Below are 21,391 nucleotides of genomic sequence, written 5' to 3'. Positions count from 1 at the left end.
TGGCGTCTTGGTTTTCTATAGGTTTTCTTGGCGTATAGGTTTTCTATTATCATCTCTTTTCCGAAGCCTTGTGAATTCTTGTCTTTTTCCATTGGCTCACCTTGGCATTTCTGAAAATAAGGAGTGGTCACACTGAACCATTGCGCAAGCCTTATGATCCTAATGGTAACCTCCTGTGCTGAAGTTCTTTGGAAGGGAACTCCTATTGTATGTTACGATTACACTAACTATTACCGATTTTTGTTTCACATTTCTATTAACTTTTATGGGAATACCTATGCAGTAAAATCATGAAATGATCGAGTCATCTCATAGTTTTATTAATAAGTGCTAAGATAGTCCGACGTATGTCACGAGGCCACGTCGGTTCGTTGGCTGAACATCTTGGCATGTTGAAGAAGCCATCTCTGCTTTTGTTCCTTCTTCCTTAATGAATGCCATCATGTATTAGCACCCCTTCAGGAGTAAGTCTCTAAAGAGAGATTTCACCATCTCTTCCACATAATCCTTTAAACACACCGGACTGAATCCCACAATGATGCGACGGTACCGACAATCCGTCACTTTGCTCAAGTCGGCCGTAGTAACCGGTTTGGTATAAAAGGGAGTTGTTGAGGGAGAGGTTTTGCTAAGGCAAGTTTGTTCTTGCAGTTCCTTCCTTACCCCTCCCCCCTGTCACCCTCTGTACCCTTCAGGTTGTGCCACAATTGACAGTGTTTGCTCAATTAAAGAAAGCATGCAGCACTTTTCACCCATTGTTAACTTTGCCACCATTGCAGTTTCATTGAAAGTGGGAGTTTTTACAAATGACATCCTTTTAAGAAAATAGGGTTTGCTTTGTAGTGATTTTGGAGAATGGTGGGGAGTGAGGGGTGTCAGGGGTTGGGGGTGAGAGTGGATGGGGGGGGGGTGGGGAAGGCGGATGGGAAAATTGTAATTGATGCTTTCAAAACATGGTGGAAGGTTAAAAATACTGACATTCGAAAACTGTAAAGAAGGGACCAGCTTTTTGATATGGTTGGAGTAGTAATATACATGGGTAGCACAACACCTTGACCGACAATACGGATAACCTGGAATGCAAGGACGATTTAATAATTTAATTTCAATTTCATGTCTCTCTGTTAATGTTGTCACGTTTGTGATTTTGAATCAATATTGGTCTTAATTGCTGCCAAGCAAAGCGTCAGTAAACGAGTTTCCCGACCACACGACCCAATGCGAACAGCACGATGGACCGTATTTGCATAAGCCTGTAATCCATGGTTTTGCCAGGCCTCTGATACGTAATGTGTTCGCACATCTTTGCTTGAAACGGCACCGGGGCCCCATGGGCCGAGCAGATCTGGGTCAAGACTGCACTAAGCAGTGCTGATCGATCCACCTAATGAACAACAGCAGGCCAGGAGGCTGTCGGCAATCTCCCAGTTTGGCTCTAATGTCCTTGCCATTGTAAAACATGCCCTCCCTTTATATAAACGCCCTGCAGTGGGGACGACTGATGTCCTCACACTCTTGGCTGATTATGACTGCAGCTCTAGCTGCCCTCTTTATGCAATGAATCAACACGGAGTTTTTTTGTATTTTGACATGATTCAATTTGACATTGGGGACTGTTGGTTTGGATTGAGCGAGGCATGATTTTAAATTTATTTATTTATTTATTCGAATAGGAATATGAGGTCTGGTGGAGAGGAGCCTGTTACAACTGAACTTCCCCTCCTAAGCTTAGGTTGAAACTGTGAGGCCGATTCGTTTTCCAGAAAGCTGTTTCAGTGGTACGGTTCAATAATTACCCACTTTGGCCTACTAACCCCTGCAGGCCTCTGCTGTGTCTAGTCGAGTGGAAAAAAGGCTAAACGTTGTGGGTTTTCGCCTTTCTCCTCTGTGTGTTTGCCCCGTTTTTAAAATAATTCTGTCGCCGGTAATGCCGAGTAATCCGTCCTGAATGGGCCAGTCGCACTTCCGGGCCTTTCCATGATGTAAGAGATGTAAGACCCACTGACCAAACCTCAACCAAAAATGTGTATGGTATCCAATCCGAATGTGAATGACAAAACCAACTCCCGTCCATCTGTGTGCTGAAACATCTCTGAGTTGAGCTGTGCATGGAGCTGAAGAACAATTCCAGGAGGGGAATGCAATCACCTACTGAGAAAGTCAGAGCAGAGGGGATGCAAGGGTGGAGGGATTCAGAATAGTTTCTGGTGCATTCTCGGTATCTTGGCCTATACGTACCCATACAGCTTTTGTGTTCACTGCAGCTTGCCTCATCTCAATAGGCCATTGTGTGCTCACCGCACCCTTTGTGTTTTGCTTTAGGCTTTTAAAATTCTTTGCCCCGGATGGCAGAAGGCGTGCTAGGCATGGCCTTCGAGTATACATGGTAGAACGCCAGCTCAACCTCGCTTTTCTGGAACAGACGCATGTGTGTCGTGGTGGTTTAATGGGAAAAGTAGTTCAGAGATCGGTTGATTTGAAAATTTATACATATACGATGAATCTACATTGTGGAATAAAACGTCAAAAATGATGGTAAATCGTTGGCTCGGCCATATTTTGGTGCTGTAGTTAGCATTGACTCCAAGACATATACCTGCGGTATTGTCACTTTGTGTCAAAACCAGCAGGGTCACCTGTACTGAGAAGGTCAAATAGTAGGTAGCAGACCAACAGAGTATCTTCATCAACACATGTTGGCAAGTATGGCGAACATGTCAACATGCTCCAGCATGACATGTGACTTTCTAAAAAAAAATGGCCATAAATCTTGGACGGCTCTCAAATTACTGACGATTGGAGTGGTCATGATAAGGAGACAGCGGAGGGTGCTAAATATATACATATATATTTGTATTCGACTCAGATCCCATTGGACACTGGATCCATCCATGTTTAACATGTGCGGCCTTATATTATACAGGTAAACAATAACTGATAATCCCAAAATATGATTTCAAATACATTAAATGGTACTTAGTTGCATGTGCTGCTTTGAAGCAAGGTGAAAACAGGGAAATTTATTAATAATTATAAATTTTTGCATGCTCTGCCCAAGTGGTAAACAATATTAATTAGTGGAGTTGGATTCTTGATAAAACCTAAGTTGGTTTGATTGAGTAAATGGTATGTCACATCAGACAAGGTGGTGTAATGGTTAAAGCGTTCGCTCTGAGTCTGGGAGGTTGGTAGTTCAAGCCCTGGCTGAGTTATACCAAAGACTTTAGAAAATGGTATGTGCTGCTTCCTTGCTTGACGCTCAACATTTAAATGGATAGAGAATGGACAAACAATGCTGGGAAGGCAATGGCAAACCACCCATTATCACCTTTTCCAAGAAACTGCTTTGACAGCACCAATGCTTTGTAGTTTGCAGCTTTAAAGATATGGCCGTGCATAATGGACAGACATATACATATATATCATGATAGTGAGACATGTGAGAGATGTGGGTGGGTCTTTCTTTAATATATATATATATATATATATATATATGTATATGTATATATATATATATATATATATATATATATATATATATATATATATATATATATATATATATATATATATATATATATATAGACTGCTTTTGACATTTGCACATGGTACATGCTTGGGAGCCTCATTGGTATGCATTGCTGTCTGCACTGTCGCTGATGATTCACCAATTAGCGATGAAAGCGGTCCGACAGCTGAGGGGGTGTGTAGCATTGGGATTATCATGTGTGTACTATTTGTGAATGTCTTTACAACTGTGGAGGAACTCTGGGAAGGGTTCGAAACAGCATCGCATTTACCTTATGTCAGTATTCTTGGGTTGCTTTATGCAGCTTCTTCAGTGAGAAGAGCTTGGGAGGAGTCGATTTATTTGCATAATCCTAGCCACCTGGGTTTAATTGATTAGGTGAAAGCTGATTGGTTATTTCCTCCATTCACAGTTGTGAGATGTGGGTGGGTTTTTCTTTTTCATATATATATATATATATATATATATATATATATATATATATATATATATATATATATGTAGATATAGATTATATAACATGTATTGCACATAAGAGGAATCATTGAGTGGGCTTTGCTCCACATTATCAGCATCTTTTAAAAGAAGCAATCAGGAAAATGGACATGGATAAGTCGAAATGGAAAAACCAAGAATGTTTCATTTTTGTCGACATTTATCTCGCAACAGATGTGATGGTGTTAAACTATTTCGATACCGACAGTGACCTTCCACTGGTGAAGAGTAAACTTGGTATTCAAACAAAAACCCTACATGGAGCATGAAGAATGGGAAACTCGAGCAATACATCGACACATGATCTAAAATATAACATGAAAAACGAAATTCCAAACTGAGCTGAACAACCGATTGCGGCATCTGGAATAAATAAAAAAGATGAACGATAGAATTAAGCATCAACTTCCGAAATGATAAAAGCTGTAACCTCATCAATAGCAAACAAGTGAAAAGTCTTACAAGAGAATCCAATCAAAAATAAACAAAAACCCAATGAAGAACACAAGAGGATTGAAGTAAAGTAGCACAGTTATACAAAACGTTGAAAATGTAAACTGAACAGCATTCCAAGGAAGATGATTAGGGAAGATAAAATACATTCCAACGTGACACAAATTTGCAAAATATTAGAGAATAACAGAAACTGAAAAAGCCAACGAGCGGAATTCAACGACAGGATGCGCTGAGATTTTTGGTCAAGAAGAAGGAAATATGGAAGCAAACTGAGTTTGCCGAAGGATTCGATGAACAACTTTCACACGAAGAAAATTCAATTCACTGCATTTCAAGTCCTCCCAAAAAAATAAATAAATAATGAAGTCATCCAATTCGGTGACCACCATTGAGATCCAGTTTGCTTTCAAAATGCATGGAAAGAGTGGAAAGGCACCTGGAGAGGATGAAATTGTTTGAAATGCAATCAAAGATGGTAGTGAACTTCTTTCTCCATGGTAAATTGGTAAAAAAAAAAAAAAAAAACATTCACAACACGCCTGGAATGTTGGAAAATGAAAATTCCCCCTTAACGTGGAGAAACTCAGAGCTGCGACTCCTTCACAAAAAGGATATAAGGTTGACCTGAAGAACTGACATTCAATTGGCCTGCTCTTCCATATTTCTTATTTCGTACGCAGCACAAGCCTGCAGGTAACATCATTGAGTGTGTTGTAACAGCTGTGCCGCTGATACAGTGCCCCTGTAGGTTAGGGCAGGAATTTGGAATTTGTTTATGGTGCCAGTGGTAGCTTGCCTACTCTTCGCGAAGTTCACCATCGGGATCTTAGAACTCCCATTCCGCCAGTAGATGTAGGGAAGTCAATCCGAGGGAAAGCACTGGTATTGATGAATCACCTTGCCTATGAAATGTTGGGGTGACAGTTTATAGCAGGGTCGGGATTCAAACCCAAACTCGACAGCTTCGAATCTGTGTGCATACCTCTAGGTCATCCTGTCAGCCCTTCTTCACCACTTAAATTGACTCTTCATAAGTTGTCAATAATCGACTCATGATAGTTATCAAAAATCATCCCCGTGATTTCACTCGACGAGAACCAATCATTGGAGCAAATGAGATTCGTAGGTAAATGTTCAACAATCGATTGTGTTCAAACAATCAGCTTTTGGAAAAAAAAAATCAAGATTATCAAATATATTGTGATTGTGCTTAGCTTTTATTGATGATGAAAAAAACGTTCAACATTTTGGAAACAAATGCTATCGTACAAGCTTTACTTCACGCTTGAACGTAAACTCCAGATGTATCGACGCATGAAGCAGAGCTTATCAAGGTGGAACAGTGACCGACCTTGAAAGTGCACCAAAGCAGTGGTAATATCACGATCGAAAGAGACGTCAGACGAGACGACACGATCTCGCTGAAATTGTTCACTGCATGCCCAGAAGGGATGTTCCAACAGTTGTGTGGGATAATAAAGGAATAACTGTCGGAGGAGAAAGACTAAACCACCGACGCTATTGTCGGATGAGGTTTTAATTTCAAATAATTCAGAAGAGCTGAAAATTGTGCTGGAGGAACTAAATTTGGTCAGGCAGAAGATTGGACTGTTATTGAACATGATGAAGTTTTTTTTTTTTAAATGTATATGTATATGTATAATGTTCAACCTCCATCCAAAAATGCAAGAAATTCAAGTCAATAGCAAAATTGAAGACACCAGTGATCACATTTACCTTGGCCAATTCATACAACTGAAATGGATATACAGTAGATCACTTTAAAGGAGTGAAGAGATCTACCTAAAGCATGTATTTGGAAAAGTCATGAAAAGGAAACTACCTTTAGTGTGAAAAAGAAAGTTTGTAATCAATCCATCATATCAGCGGTGACTTATGGCAGATATGTGTTCCTTGCAAAATAGATGAAACAACAATTGATCACCAGAGAAGGAGCCAAAGAAAGGTGCTGTATCATTATAAGAAAAGGAGATATGAAGAGAAGCCAATGGATCAGACACGTAGCCAAGTCAGGTCACGTATGGGAGCATGTACAAGAGCAGCACGTCGCTGCGTCCACTTTCCGCCGGTACTCCAGGGGCCTACGTCTGGCCATCCCCCAGGCAGATGCCTGGCCCATCCCCATCTCCTTGAGATGCCGATCAACCTGTTGCAACCACGTGGAACGTGGTCGGCCCATTGGCCTCCTCCACTCACGAGGCTCCTTCGCTGAGAGAATCTGGTGAGCAGGATCAGCGTCAGGAAGAATGGACAACCAATAGATGACAAGAATTACAAACGACCAGGAAGTAACAGAGTAAGACCAAACATTTGATGGAGAGATGGAATTGACGCTTTCGCTGGAGTACAGTGGCCCACAATTGCATAGAACAAAAAAGTATGGACCTTGTTGAGGGAAGCCTTCATCCTGCAGTGGACTGAAATAGACGAGTCATGTCAATTCACCGTGGATTAATAAAAAACAAATCGTGAATGATCACATAAACTCGGATAATGTACGTTAACAAAACGAACATTATCCTCTCATAAGTTATTCGAACATTGTGGTTCCCAACTGTGATTCTGATGTTGCGTTTTAACGTCAGCTACCTAGACGACTTGGGTTGACAGGATGGCGTAGAGGTATGCACACTGGCCTCGAAGCTGTCTGGCATGGGTTTGAATCCCTGCGTTCGAATGCTTCGGTGAAACCGCAGAATGCTTTGGTAACACAGAGTACGGTACATCTGTCCGTCAATCACATACTACTTCAGCAAAGTGGGGAAGGGGGAAAGAATTTGAGAAATATACATTTGACAAAGGGAAGCGAAATGCATTGTGTTTGGGGAAGAAAATCAAGAATTTGGGAGAGGGAAAGGAGAGAAGGATGTCAGGATGATGGTCGGCCACACAGGGAGGAAGCCAACACATCCGCAATTTTGCACACGTAATAGGTAGATGTTGCTTTGAGGAACTGGACGAAAATTGATGGAATTTTTCACATATCTGTTTACGCAGGAGGTGGAAGCGTAGGTGATAAAGAAGTGTTGAGGTGATGGGAGTTAAAGAGATTGTTTCTTTCAAACTGTAGTAATGCTGCCATTCTGTGCAGGAAGGCATGCAGCGCTGGCAGGGTTTTTTGGCGGGTGCCCTGTGCCGCATTCCTTAATGCTCGGCTTGTTCTGCTCATCTCACACCGGCGTGTTTGGGATGCTCCTGTGGCAGGGGCGGGTTTGAGGGGCGGCAGAAATCGCACTGTTTGGAACCTCAGTGACAGGCCTTTGTGCATTGGCTTTTCATCCAGCTGTAAAAGAAGCAGGAAAGTGGAGAGGGGTTGGGAGGGGGGGAGAAAGGGAGAGAATTTTTTTATTGTCAAGAGAGGAAAACATGAATTGAATTTGTGCATGCTCGTATTATAGATGACCACTCTAAAGATCAGTGTCAAATGTGATGCATACGTACATGCCACTGAAATCCATGCAGTATCAATATTCGGCTCAATATGATATCTCATCCAGTACTTTACTATGTTTCAGAGGCCAGACATCTCTTTGGCAGATATATACAGTATATAGCCATTTATAAGCTCGTCAGCATTTCCCACCAAATGGTCCAATAGCAACAACATGGCACCAGTGCAGGAAACTCCAAACTCTACAACCATTCAACCGCCAGACCAGTTTCATCACAAGTTTGTGAACCTTCATTGATGGGGTACAATAAAGCCCGCAATGTCAAAGTTGCAAGCATCGTACCAGCGGAAGCAAGACGGACCAATTTTTTTTTCATCTAAAAGCCTGAATTCTTAAAATTTTTTGAACACATCATGTGGGAGGATGGAGTAAAAAGTGTGAAAGCCCTGCGAGTGTCATGTCGGATGTTGCATAGGCCGTTGAATCAGATGTCTAAAGCCTGAGGGTTTTTGGTTCGTGGGCGCCAGCAGTGACCACTATTTTTGTTGTTGGTTCGCGGGCGCCAGCAGTGACCACTATTTTTGTTGTTGGTTCGCGGGCGCCAGCAGTGACCACTATTTTTGTTGTTGGTTCGCGGGCGCCAGCAGTGACCACTATTTTTGTTGTTGGTTCGCGGGCACCAGCAGTGACCACTATTTTTGTTGTTGGTTCGCGGGCGCCAGCAGTGACCACTATTTTTGTTGTTGGTTCGCGGGCGCCAGCAGTGACCACTATTTTTGTTGTTGGTTCGCGGGCACTAGCAGTGACCACTATTTTTGTTGTTGGTTCGCGGGCGCCAGCAGTGACCACTATTTTTGTTGTTGGTTCGCAGGCGCCAGCAGTGACCACTATTTTTGTTGTGTCCATCTGTCTGTGACTCTCTCCAGAGCATAGCTCCGTGACGTTTGATGCGATCTTGATGAAACTTGGACACAAGCTCGATATCATGGTCTAGTTGTGTCTTTTTGTATGAGGGGCGTCCCACGCCCCTTGTGGGCGATGCCCACTTGAACTTTTTATTATTTATTTTTTCTCGATTTTTTTTTTCTCGCAATTTCATTTCTTAGAAGCTGTGCGTAACATCCATAAGTACAACATACAAAAAATCCGATTTGATTTGGTCAATTTTGACGGAAGAGATAAGTTTTTTACGGTAGAGCTTCCTCAAAAGTTTCCACAAACTCAATTGTGCCTATCGTGGCATTGTTCAATAATGCCCACGAACCATCGTCGCCTCCCGGCTTGTTAAATTATTATTTTTTTTCTACATCAGATACTCATTTCACTGTTTTGACAGGATATTTCAGAACTACCATCCTTCAATCGAGCCGTCCTTTGGAAAAGAACGTTTGTTTTTTTTTAGTTATTAGAAGTTAACAACTCACTCGAATGCCCGCACGTTAGACAGTCACATAACACGACATCGTCGAAAATATTCTGAAAAAATGCTTGGGGATGAAAGAGGCATCTTGATGATGGCCGGGTACTCGGAATGCAAACAAGAGAGCGGAAGGGACAACGAGAGCAAATCTCTGCACAGGTTTTGGAGAAGCTGTGATGGAGCACCCAGAAATGTCTGTTGCCTGCGTTATCACTCATGATGAAACATGGGTTCACTTTTTCGATAACAGGACATGATGATTAATTATGCCCCCAAGCACCTTGATTTCCTTCCTTAATGTAAAATCAAGTCAGAGCTTATCTGGAAAGGTTATGGCCTTCATAATTTTAGGTCCGGAGGAATGGTTTTGAGAGACCCTTTATAGCAAGGAGGTAAAATACTTGGGGCCTATTCCTTTCGATGGAGAATTTTTATTTATTTATTGACAGGATTGAGGCTCGTGGAAGAGGGAGGTGACAGTGGGTTAAAGGCAATGACTTGGTAGTGGGACGACAGTTGGACACAATGAGCAAGGAAGGACAGAGTGCAGAGGGGAGGAAACACAGCCACCTGTAAGTAAGAAGGTTGCGCTCGGCACGGTTAATGGGAGTAAAAAAAAAAGATTGTAGGTAAGGTGCGTGGTGATATGAGATGGTGGTGCGCTGTTTACTTGAACCCCTGGAGGGAAGAGTGGGATAGAACAGCTTCAGGAAGGGAGTTACACAGATGGGATAAATGAAGAACAACAGAGTTGAGGTGTGCAGTCAGCCTGAATTTTGGAATTTTAATCAGGTGGAGCCATGGAGGAAACTGGAAAGAATGTGTGCAGCTTGGAATTGCTGGGGAAGGTCAGAGGGGCTGAGAGAACAGAGGAAGCTTGTCACAAAACCCTAGGTTCCCAATTAAGAACTTTGCATTTTGTGACATTTGGGGCCAAGTCTGGGATCTATCTTCCCACCAGCAGTGTTAATTGCTGTATGAACTCTACCTGAAGAGGGTTGCATTGTGTTTATGTTTGGAATAAACTCAAGTTTGGACTCAGCCCAACTGCTGCTTGTGTGTAATTCAGTCAAAGAACCTTGAGTTTTGTGATAGAGCTCGACCAGAGGAGAGGTGGTTAAAAAATAAAACAAAGATAACCGAGCTGTCTGCAACGTGAGAGCAAAATCAACCCTGTGTTTCATCCTCACCATGGGATATTCCAATAATGTTGAGACCTTTAGATTATACAGCATCCAGGAGAGACAGATGTGATGCTGGGATGCCAGCCCATAGCGGAGAGCGGTACTCTATTGACCAACGGGCAAAGGTGTTGTCGACTGTGAGTAGCTCTGATTTTTCTAGAAAAGACTTGGAACGATGGAGGATGTCCACTCTTTGACTGGCTTTGGAGGACAGCTTTGCTCTATCGTCTGCCCAGGGAGGTCTTGGCTGCTGGTAAGGCGTAGATGCTCAAGAGACTGAACCTCTTATTGTGGCTGATGGTCATGGAAATATATAGGTGGGTTCATTTGATGATCCTTCCGGAGCGACGAGGTGAGACGCTATAGATTTTTCCAGGATAGAAGAACCTGTTCCATTTATCAGAGCAGCATTTAATAAATTCAGAGTGGCAGATGTTGATGCCGTCTACCTGTCAGTGGGATGGTGTACTGCGTGACACAATGTTGAGTCATCGACAAAATATGGAGTTATCTGTTGAAGGAATATCTGTGGAAAGCTCGGCCCAGCAATTTTCCTTCTCTTGGATAATATTATAATCCACTGCCTTTAAAATACAACTGGAAATTGGGTTTTAAATACTTTCTGTTCCCACTCCACTACCTCTACATTCCCCCCCCTCCCCCTCCCAACCCACCACCACCACCTACGTTCTCCCAACCACCACTCTCACACCAATTTGGCGATTTAGTCCACCTCTCACTACATTTGTTTTTAAACCAGAAGGAAAAGATCGATGAACTTGTCTTTGAGGGTAATGGCGAAATAACAAACGCTGTGAAAGAGTACCTTCTCCGGTGGGGTCATCAATATTTTTAAGGAACAGTTTAGGAAGCATGTTGAACTTTGAGGGCAATTATACTGGAATTTGTTGTTTTGTTTTTTTTTCTCAATTCTAACCTCTCTGGTCATTTTCTTGTTCCAGCTCAAAATTCAGTTGCCGATCCTCAAGTTAGAAGGTACATGATGGAATTATGCAAAGTTGAAAATTTACATGATTCGTTTTTTTCATAAGTACTATCCGTATCCGAGCCGACTCGTTGTTTCGCTGAGAGATTTAATCAAACGACAGCGTGTTGCACTTCACAAACTTATCACACGTCTGTCTGTGAGTCTCAATGAGGAGGTACAATGAAGTGAAACACTGGGGGGGGGGGACCTCTGATAACATGTAGCTGTTGTTGTGGCTGTGGTTGTTGTTTGTGTGCTACTTCCGTGTACTATCAAATATATTTTTATTGCTTCGAGGAGTATTACTTTATTTAATTTTGTGTGCTCCTCCCGCTATATTCTAAAGGGTTCCTGCTATCGTACCCTTGGAACTGCTGAATTAAAAGTCCAAGTCGGGCTTTTGAAACAGCCATTACAGTCTCTCTCTCTATCTCTATCTCTATCTCTATCTCTATCTCTATCTCTATCTCTATCTCTATCTCTATCTCTATCTCTATCTCTATCTCTATCTCTATCTCTATCTCTATCTCTATCTCTATCTCTATCTCTATCTCTATCTCTATCTCTATCTCTATCTCTATCTCTATCTCTATCTCTATCTCTATCTCTCTCTCTCTCTCTGTCTGTCTGTCTGTCTGTCTGTCTCTCTCTCTCTCTCTCTCTCTCTCTCTCTCTCTCTCTCTCTCTCTCTCTCTCTCTCTCTCTCTCTCTCTCTCTCTCTCTCTCTCTCTCTCTCTCTCTCTCTCTCTCTCTCTCTCTCTCTCTCTCGTTGCATCATTGGTTGGGACACGGCTATGCTGCTGATGCAGTGTCCCCCTTACCAGTACACTGGTACTCATTTTGCCGACCTCAGAAGGATGACAGGCCGAGTCAACCTCCTGGTGTATTTTAATTCATCGGCCAACGGGGCTTGAACTCAGGACCCTCGGATCCCAAGCCGCCACCCATAACCACTAAGCCAACACCAGGCTTGGTTAGAGTGACTCAGCGGCCACAACTTTTTGTTCCAAATAGATCTATTATTAGGTTTCCAACCAAGTAAATTGAATTATCAGCTTTCCAATAGTAGCATTTTTATTATTCTACGACAACAGGAACCCTTTATAATCCAGTGTGACGGACACACACACACACACACACACACACACACACACACACACACACACTTTCAAAATGACATAATCCTTCCGATAATGCTCGGTGTACATGCACAGAAACCCCAAGAAACGGCAGTGTTCGGGGCACCATAAAGTATATTGTGTGTGCAAGTTAAGGATTGTTACCTAAAATGACTCACAAAGCTTCTAAAATACTTGGAAAAGTGCCGGAGAGAAAGGACTGCACTTTTTGCCCAACAAGAGAGTTGGAGAACTTTCTCAGCTTGCTGAACGGGCAGCTGCTCGTCGTGCAAACTCTCGACCATGTGGGCCGGGGCAAGCCCTGAGTGGACGATCGTGTGCTACACGACCACCCAACGGATCGCTGCCGGTGAATGGACTTTGAACATGCTGGAAGTGCCTCCTGTGAACATGGCAGGCTTGGTGATTTGTTTAATACGCATCTGCAAATGGAAGGATGATGCTGTGTGTCATTACCAAGTGACAGTAACCAAATCTTTGGCAAAGGACATCTTCACGACGTGAAAATACACAAAGCTTGTGCCAGCTATGTTTACATGGGAGCTGGATGGATCAGGTACACTTACCTGAGGAAGACACTGAATCTGGTTTGGGTGCTCCTGGAGCCACAAGAAGAATTATGCCAGATTTTTAAAATATACTTTATTGCTAAAAGTTGAAGTGTGTGTGTGTGTGTGTGTGTGTGTGTGTGTGTGTGTGTGTGTGTGTGTGTGTGTGTGTGTGTGTGTGTGTGTGTGTGTGTGTGTGTGTGTGTGTCATTGGTTGTTGAGTCCATATGCTTGTCGGTCTCAAAGTATCCACCTCTGTTTCAGTAAGGGGTCACGATTTATGGACCAAAGATGTGAAGTTTTCTGTTATTAAAGTTTTGTGCTGAGGCCTCTCTTCAGGATCGTCACTGATCCCAGGATGGCTTCCAACTGTAGTTTGTTTGTAGTAATATTCCCAGGGATGGTTTTTAATATCTCTGTGAGGTTCTTCATCCTCACTCCCGTAACTACAACTATCACTGGTACAGCTTTGGCGTTATTCAACTTCCAGGATCTTTTCACTTCATTAATGAAATCTTAGTAGTTGGTCATTTTCTTGATTTCTGTGTTTGGGCCAAAATTGCTGGCCATTGAAACGTGTGTGTGTGTGTGTGTGTGTGTGTGTGTGTGTGTGTGTGTGTGTGTGTGTGTGTGTGTGTGTGTGTGTGTGTGTGTGTGTGTGTGTGTGTGTGTGTGTGTGTGTGTTATCCACTGTGGCTGTTCGCTTCTATTAACAGGAAATGATAGGAACTCGACACCTCTCAGACTCATCCACGAATATTTCTCATATGTCCTCTATTTCCGTGAGTCCGGTTTGCATCCAGGAACACAGTTATGGTTAACCATCTTGAAATTACCACTCTTTTGTTTAAATGCTGAAAATTATGTTGAAAAGACGATTTCACGAACAGATTTCACGCTACAACGGCAGGTTAAAAGTGCCCCGGTTAATGGAAGCGAGTCAGTGAAAACACACACAGTGCATGTGCGAAGGCCCCGTTAGCTTTCATACGTCATTTTGAGAGTTACCTATTGCTCGATCTATGAGACAGGTTTTTTTTTAGTGAAGGTTAGAGCAACTGAACAACCCATCACAACACGCGAGGTGCTTCGGGAGATCCTGGCGAGTAACTTATGATGAGCCACAGACTTGGTAAAGACCCCTTTGTTTCATCTCGTGAGGTTCTCAGGAGCAATCCTTGAGTTTTTACTCACATCGTGCGTTACGCCCTATAAAGGTTTGAATCTCTTTGAACTCACAAATGGCGAAACTATATTCTCATCGATTTACAAACAAGCAGCGACATATTCAGCCAGATGAATGAAGATGGTGGACTCCCATAAAATCCTTCTTATCATGATGTACAAATAATAACTGAAACTTTTTGCTGCAGCCAAGTGCAAAAGCGGTTGAGAGGAGGGTCGACATACGTTCAACAAAGCTATTGGCTTGGGGCAAGCCTTTGTCTTGTACACCTGTATACTCTTTCCTCATTGGAACCCCCCCCCTCCCTCCTTCTCGGCTCCGCTCTCGGCTCTGCTCTAATTATGGAATGTTGGGGTTTGCATCCTCGGTGTCATTAATCTACACTCCGGTGGATTCTGTAATTGCTTGGAGCAGCCTGTTCCGCAGCGTGTCGCTAAGCCTACGGCGTCGCTGTGATTTTGTGCCTGCCATAAAAGATTGAAGAAAGTCCTGATTTTTGTGGTTTTTGTTGTTGTTGTTGTTAAGCTGAAATTTATGCCGCTCATTAGGCAATCGATCATCATTACCAGTTTTTTGGAGTTATTCTGGATGTCAGAGTCGCAATGGTAGAGCCGTCTCGAAACCTTTCGGAGGTCTCTCGTCACTACAGTCGTCGTCGTCGTTCTGTGTTGGCTTTTATCTGTGCATGTTGTTTTCGGAAGGTGGAGCGTGATTGCAAAGATTCTCTGGAGGTTTATGCCTACTTCAAATAAAAAGCCTTATTATAAAAAAATAATTTTAAAAAACCGTCAATTTACAAAACTGTTTTTCTGTGAATTGCAAAGTCCCACTGTTGCTTTTGATTGATGTTGCTTATTTTCTGCTACTGGGTGACCTGATGATCCACTAACTGTTTCCATCAGACGGATTTATTCTCAATTCATTTGATGGTGCAAGACTACTGAACTCAAAAATGAGGACATATCACGCACGCACGCACGCACGCACGCACGCACGCACGCACGCACGCACGCACGCACGCACGCACGCGCGCGTGTCGATCTGCATTGAAGGGCGGGTAGAATGATGGATGAAATCAACGGGACGTTGATTGAGTGAGGTGTGTATGCTCACCTCCGTGGGAAGCACAAATATTCTAACATTTTGGGGGTTAATGCTCTTTTGTTCTGATGAAGGGTTAACACCTGAAATGTCAGCTTCTCCTTGCTTCCATCAGCAGTGAGCATACTTCAATCAACGTCCTGTTCATTTTATCCATATTTTCCTCCACCGCCGACTGAAGGTGGATGGTGGTTATGTTTTCACTCCTGTCTGCATCTCGAAAGGTTTTGGACGGATTCGGTCGAAACTCGGTGGACAGCTTCGTGTGTGACGAGGACGAATTGATTCAATTTTGGTGAAGATCCGAATCCAGATCCAGATCTGAGAATTTTTTTTAATTTATCAAGTGTTTCTTCACCGTTGAGAGATTGAGACATTGAGGGATGGTGCCAAAAATGATGATATATGGTACATAGCACGATATTTCAAAAAGTTGTGGACGGATTAAATGACAAAACTTGGTGGTTGAATTTGCTAGGTGACAATAACAAGCCGATTCGATTTTGGTTCACGTCCGCAGGCAGATCTGGCCTATCAGTGGGACAGAAAACATGAACTTTTTCGTCCTGCGGAGGTATGCGCTGTACCGAGCGCCGTTCTAGTTCTTGTAGTGAAGTCCGATTTGAGTCCAACGTCCATATTTGTGTGGTACCAGCAGGGGTAATACATCCGAGAGTTCACAACCCTTCACTGGGGACGTTAAGCCGGCTGTCTAGTGTTCCGCTGTATCGAAGTTAAATATCTCGATGGACTATTTTGAATGGTACCATGGCAATTGCACCTTGCGTGATTATGGATCATTTCAATTTTAACATTATGGTGTATAAATGTTAAGCTTGTTTGCCAATTCCTGCCACATTCATTCATCCTGTTTTGTACCTGTCCTCAAGAATCAACTTCTCACTATCCTAAACAATGGTTTTGCCTAATCATTGGTCTTTGATCGTCAGTTTGTGGACGCAACAAAGCCGGCTGTGTTTATGATACTCTCTTCTGTCCTGATCGCCTTAACATGTATTTGCACGCTAACCCTTTTATCGAAGTAGCTTCACAGAAGCCATTCGTGATGTGTAAGTTAAATTAAAAAAAAAATTGATGTCAGGTGTGTGCATTGTAAGTGAACTGCACGCGTGTGATTCGCCAAACAACAATGTTTAATTGTACCAAACCTCAAACACGAATCACTAACCCATCTCCTATTTGTTGAAAATTTAATAAACTGATTAGCTTGACAGTTTTAATCATACTCAATATTTTTGAAGCGGTGTCACCACGCATCCTAAGCTTGGTTTTGGCTTAGCGGCGAGGGTAGCTGGATTAGGATTTTAGGGTCCTCAGTTCGAGCCCCGTTGGCTGCTGAATTAACACCAGGTGGGGTTGACTCAGCCTGTCATCCTTCCGAGGTTGGCAAAATGAGTACCAGTGCACTGGTCGAGGGGCACGGCATCAGCGCCACACATCGCTTCCAAGAAACGATAGCTACCCGGCAGCTAAGCTGCTATACGCAAGAACAGAACAGAACCGAACCATGCATCCTCTCTCTCCTCCGTGGACAAAGCTGTCGATCCCCGAGAGAAAGAGAACACTTAAAAAGTAAGATAGAGACGGTCATGATCTGGTCCCATTTTAACGGAATCGTCAGCTTGTGCACCGGGTGGATCCAAGCGTGGCACAAATGACCGACCAGCTGTGTGTGAAAAAAGGCAGATGGGACATTGCTGTTTGTTTCCAAGATACCAAATGAGACCACAGCCACAGTGGCACAAATCAGTATGGATATTCAATAACGGAATGCCATTATCATTTTTAGAACCGGATCATTACACATTGACTCAATTTCTACCCTCAGAACATACTTAGGGTTCGAGTCGGTAAAAGCTGAATGTCTAATATGATTCCTATTTGTTTGACTTCTCTTCGATTCCTTCCCCGTTTCGTTTATGATCCGGTTTTGAAATCTCACAATTCTCATCGAGCCTCTTTTGAACAATGCAGCAGTTTCTAGTGGCCATACTGTATATGTTTGTGACGTCGGCAAATATAGTGGAATTATTGTCCCCGATTTTGCCCTACCACTTGATGTCTCCTATATTCCCCCTTCACTCCCTTCTCTTAACTCCTATCTCTTTCCAACCTTCCTCACTTCCTTCTCCAACAATCCCATGCCCTCCTTTCTCTTCCCTTCCTTGCGTGTACCAACTACATAGACGACCACTTAATGGCCAAGAAAGATCCTAATAAGGCAAAATGGCTAACCCTACTTGACGCACGCATGGGGGTTGGAATTTGAACTCGGTACCAACCCAAAGGAATAATCCTTCAAATGATACCAGAGACAGATTCAGGATTTAAACAATAAAGTTGAGGGGATGGGGTAGGCATGAAGGGTGGCGAGGTGGGAGTGTGGGAGGAGGGAAGTGGTTGGAGTTTCCACCTGTATTACAAACGCAAGAATACCTGCCCAACAAAGGTACACAGGACATCTCTTCCCATAATCCCCAACATAAAGCACATTTAAATTTTCTTGAAAATTGGAGGATTTCAGGACCCTAACCCCACCGCTTCCCCTCCCCAAACTCCAGGGCTCTTACCTAGGTTTTGTGTTGTAGAATTCCCATTGTTACCATTTGGCCAGGTGGCAGCTTTATTCAGGTCAGATTCCTCCACTAATCAAACCAATAATCCAATGAGCACACCAGCACAAAGCCATCCTACCAAGCAGCAAACCAGCCATTAAAACGTCACAAGCAAATATGACGTGGAAGTGAACAATTAAAGTTACAATAAGCATTAAAGTTATTTTTGAAAATTTTCCTTTTTGTTCTACAAGGCAGCGGAAATGTATAACAGACGCCGGTGTGTGTTGACATGTTAAAAATGTACTGTGTGAGCAAATTCACCGCATTAGTAAACGACATTCTACCTCGCTGTCTGAATGTGCACAGAACATGTCGATGTGGAGTAGGGAGCAGGACGATGCACTCTCTACGCACTCTGGTGGAACTCCCGGTCCATCGAGCGGAGGCCTGGCGTCGCAGAGCGGAGACAATGGCAGTGAGCAAGGTGGGGAATTGAAGGGCAGCCTGATGATTAAGTTTGAAATGGATGACATCACAAACTACAGTTGGATAGTTGAGTGTAGATCATCGTGTTCTTGCGGCCTATTACTCTGTACTCCATCGTCCATTGATTTGCTGGGTTATTTGTCTTGCGGTGATCTGAGGCTTGTCGTGGAGCTTGTACACGCATCACGTGCAAGATATGGACATTTAGGATGCATCGTTGTACTTCAACATAAATTGCAATGATATCAGTCGACAACGGCAAATCAACGTGGCACGTAGGATGTGAACTTGGGGTCTCAGCATCGCGGGCTGCATTCTCAGATGGGAATGCAAAACATGCTCCGGCATGTTTGTCAATGTGAATCTCATGAGGGGTTGTGTACGGATTACAGACACAAGGGGTAGGGGAGGGGAATCGAGGAAAATATAATATTATAAAAGGAAGGAAGCCTTCACCTGTGCTTTTTAAAAGGGGGGTATAGCAGAGGAAAGGAGGAAGGAGGGAGAAAGGGAAAAGCAGAGCGAGGGCAGGTTAGATGCCGAACGGAGAATCGAGTTGTTTCATCAATTAAGTTTTATATAAATTTATTATTTCTGTATTCACTATTATAGATGACTCAAAATAACGGATGAACAGGTGTAAGTGATAGGATTCATCGCACTGATGATTATTGGCCATCTGGGATATTTCTTGTACGTATCATTGTTTTGGTACAATGTAAGGCAATCTCCACCCGATGAGATGTTGAGACAGTGCTTGAAGACTTTGTTCGCAGAGCTGTACATAGTAAATGCCGTTTTGATTGAGCCACGGTGACTGAGTCTTTGGGGAGGTGTTTGGAGCAGGTGATTAAAGGTTGTTGTGTGCCTCGTATTAGTTCCCACCTGGTTACGCAGGAAAGGTTCCTCTTATAGCAGAACTATTAGTGCGGTACGGCTAATTCCTCAGCCACCAATCAGCCTCGTATATGCCTCGTCCATTAATTTTTTCATGTCCTTTCCACTCTCCAAGAATGTCCGACCATTCCGCATCCACCCTTTCGGCACCCGTACCCCACACAATGCTTTGGCGAGACGGTAAACAATAAGAAATGGGAGGAATAGCGGGATGGTTTAAATACAGCCTGGCATTTGACAACGGAAAAGATGTTGTTTGAAGGTTAATAACACAACAGATAATTACCTCCGCAACCAAAGGTGAAGGAGGTTATGTTTTCATCCCTCTCTGTCTGTCTGTCTGCCTGTCTGTCTGTCTGTCTGGGTGCAGGACATCTCAAAAAGTTGTGGATGGATCCAGATGAAATTTGGTGAGCAGGTTGCGTGTATGACAAGGACAAACTGATTGGTTTTGGTGAAATCTGGATCCGGATCCGAATACTAGAATTTTTTAAGTGATTCTTCACCATTGCGACATGGGGCCCAACTAAACTGATGTTTCGCACAATATCTCAAAAAGTTGTGGACGGATTCGGACGAAACTTGGTGGACATGGTTGGGTGTGTGACAAGGAAGAATTGATTGCATTTTAGTGAAGAACCAGATCCGGATGTGGATACGAGAATTATTTAATTTTTAAAGTGATTCTTCACCATTGAGAGATCGGGCCAAAAACGATATAGTACTGTACACCAAGATATTTCAAAAATGTATTGTGCCCGATATGTTCTCGTGGATCAGGCATTACGTGGCGGAGGTGTGTGCGTGTGCGTGTGTGTGTGTGTGTGTGTGTGTGTGTGTGTGTGTGTGTGTGTGTGTGTGTGTGTGTGTGTGTGTGTGTGTGTGTGTGTGTGTGTGTTGTGTGTGTGTTGTGTTCAATGCAAGATGGAGGCATATGGAGGACAGGGGCTCAAGATGATGTCCAAAATGGAGGGAATGGCGAGGATGTCAGGATTCACACGTTGAAGGGGAGATGGTCGAATGTCAAGGTTCACAGACCAAAGTGAGAGGGTAGATATAAATATAGTCAGGAGAACCGGATCAGGATTCAAGGGTTTAGAGCACAAATGAATTGCACCTGAGAAGAGAACTGTTTTTATTGGATAGAATGAAAGTAAAAAAAGAGAGAAAAGTGGTAAATAAAATGGAGTGTATAGAAGAGAGAAAGAAGGAATAAAATTAAGGAGAAAGGAAAAGAATAGGGGGAAAAGGAACAATTTTTTTTTTTTGCAATATGAGGACAAAAGCAACATTTGACACGAAAGGAAAGACTAAGTGAATGGAAGGAAAAGAGGAATGAAATGCAGAGCCAAAGTTAATGAGAATGAAAAACAAAGTTTACTTATAAGGAACGAAACGCGCTGCTCGAATCGATTCGGTGCACGAGTACCGAGTTTGAAAACTGAACTCTTCGATCCTTATGTTTTCGGGTCTCTGCAGCGCCGCGACGGAAAGACGTTCCACCATCTGTCGTTTGATTGTTGAGGATTCAGCAAGATGTACACATTGACAGATGAACAGCGAAATACATAATTTGGAAGTAAAATGAGAAAAATAATGTTGAGATTAGCTCTTTCAATAAAATAACAATAAAAATAAAAATTATTATATTATATACATATATATATATATATATATATATATATATATATATATATATACATATATATATAATTTCAAACTATTAAAAACTATATAACTATTACACCACCGAGTCTGGTGAGGGATATATAAAGTATCACAATAATCAACGCTTATTGAACAGCTTGTTCATTAATTGCAGGAACACTAAGTCATTCATGTTTGTGAAGGACAAGGACGTTTTGACATAGCATGAACAAATCAATGTGAAACGCCCCCACGCCCTCCGAAATACGTCCATGAATCCCACTCCACCTTCCTTCCCTTCTCTCCCGTTTGCTTGGTCCTCA

The 21,391-nt window shown here is 42.8% G+C and overlaps 1 protein-coding gene across 1 annotated transcript in view; it reads left to right on the top strand.

The window, feature by feature from the left end:
* Positions 1–21,391, top strand: part of MEIS2 (Meis homeobox 2) — a 262,036-nt gene that overhangs the window by 46,917 nt on the left and 193,728 nt on the right. Inside the window, exon 7 of the mRNA XM_085856336.1 lies at positions 18,405–18,522. Within this exon, the coding sequence (XP_085712462.1) occupies positions 18,405–18,522 (118 nt within the window). The remainder of the gene's footprint in view (positions 1–18,404; positions 18,523–21,391) is intronic.

This window comes from Eptatretus burgeri, chromosome 15 (genome assembly GCF_056783735.1).
Source record: "Eptatretus burgeri isolate ZD-2024b chromosome 15, Ebu_testis_v1, whole genome shotgun sequence".
Lineage (NCBI taxonomy): Eukaryota > Metazoa > Chordata > Myxini > Myxiniformes > Myxinidae > Eptatretus > Eptatretus burgeri.
Note: the sequence above shows the minus strand (reverse complement) of the source record. Positions and strands in the feature narration are given on the sequence as shown.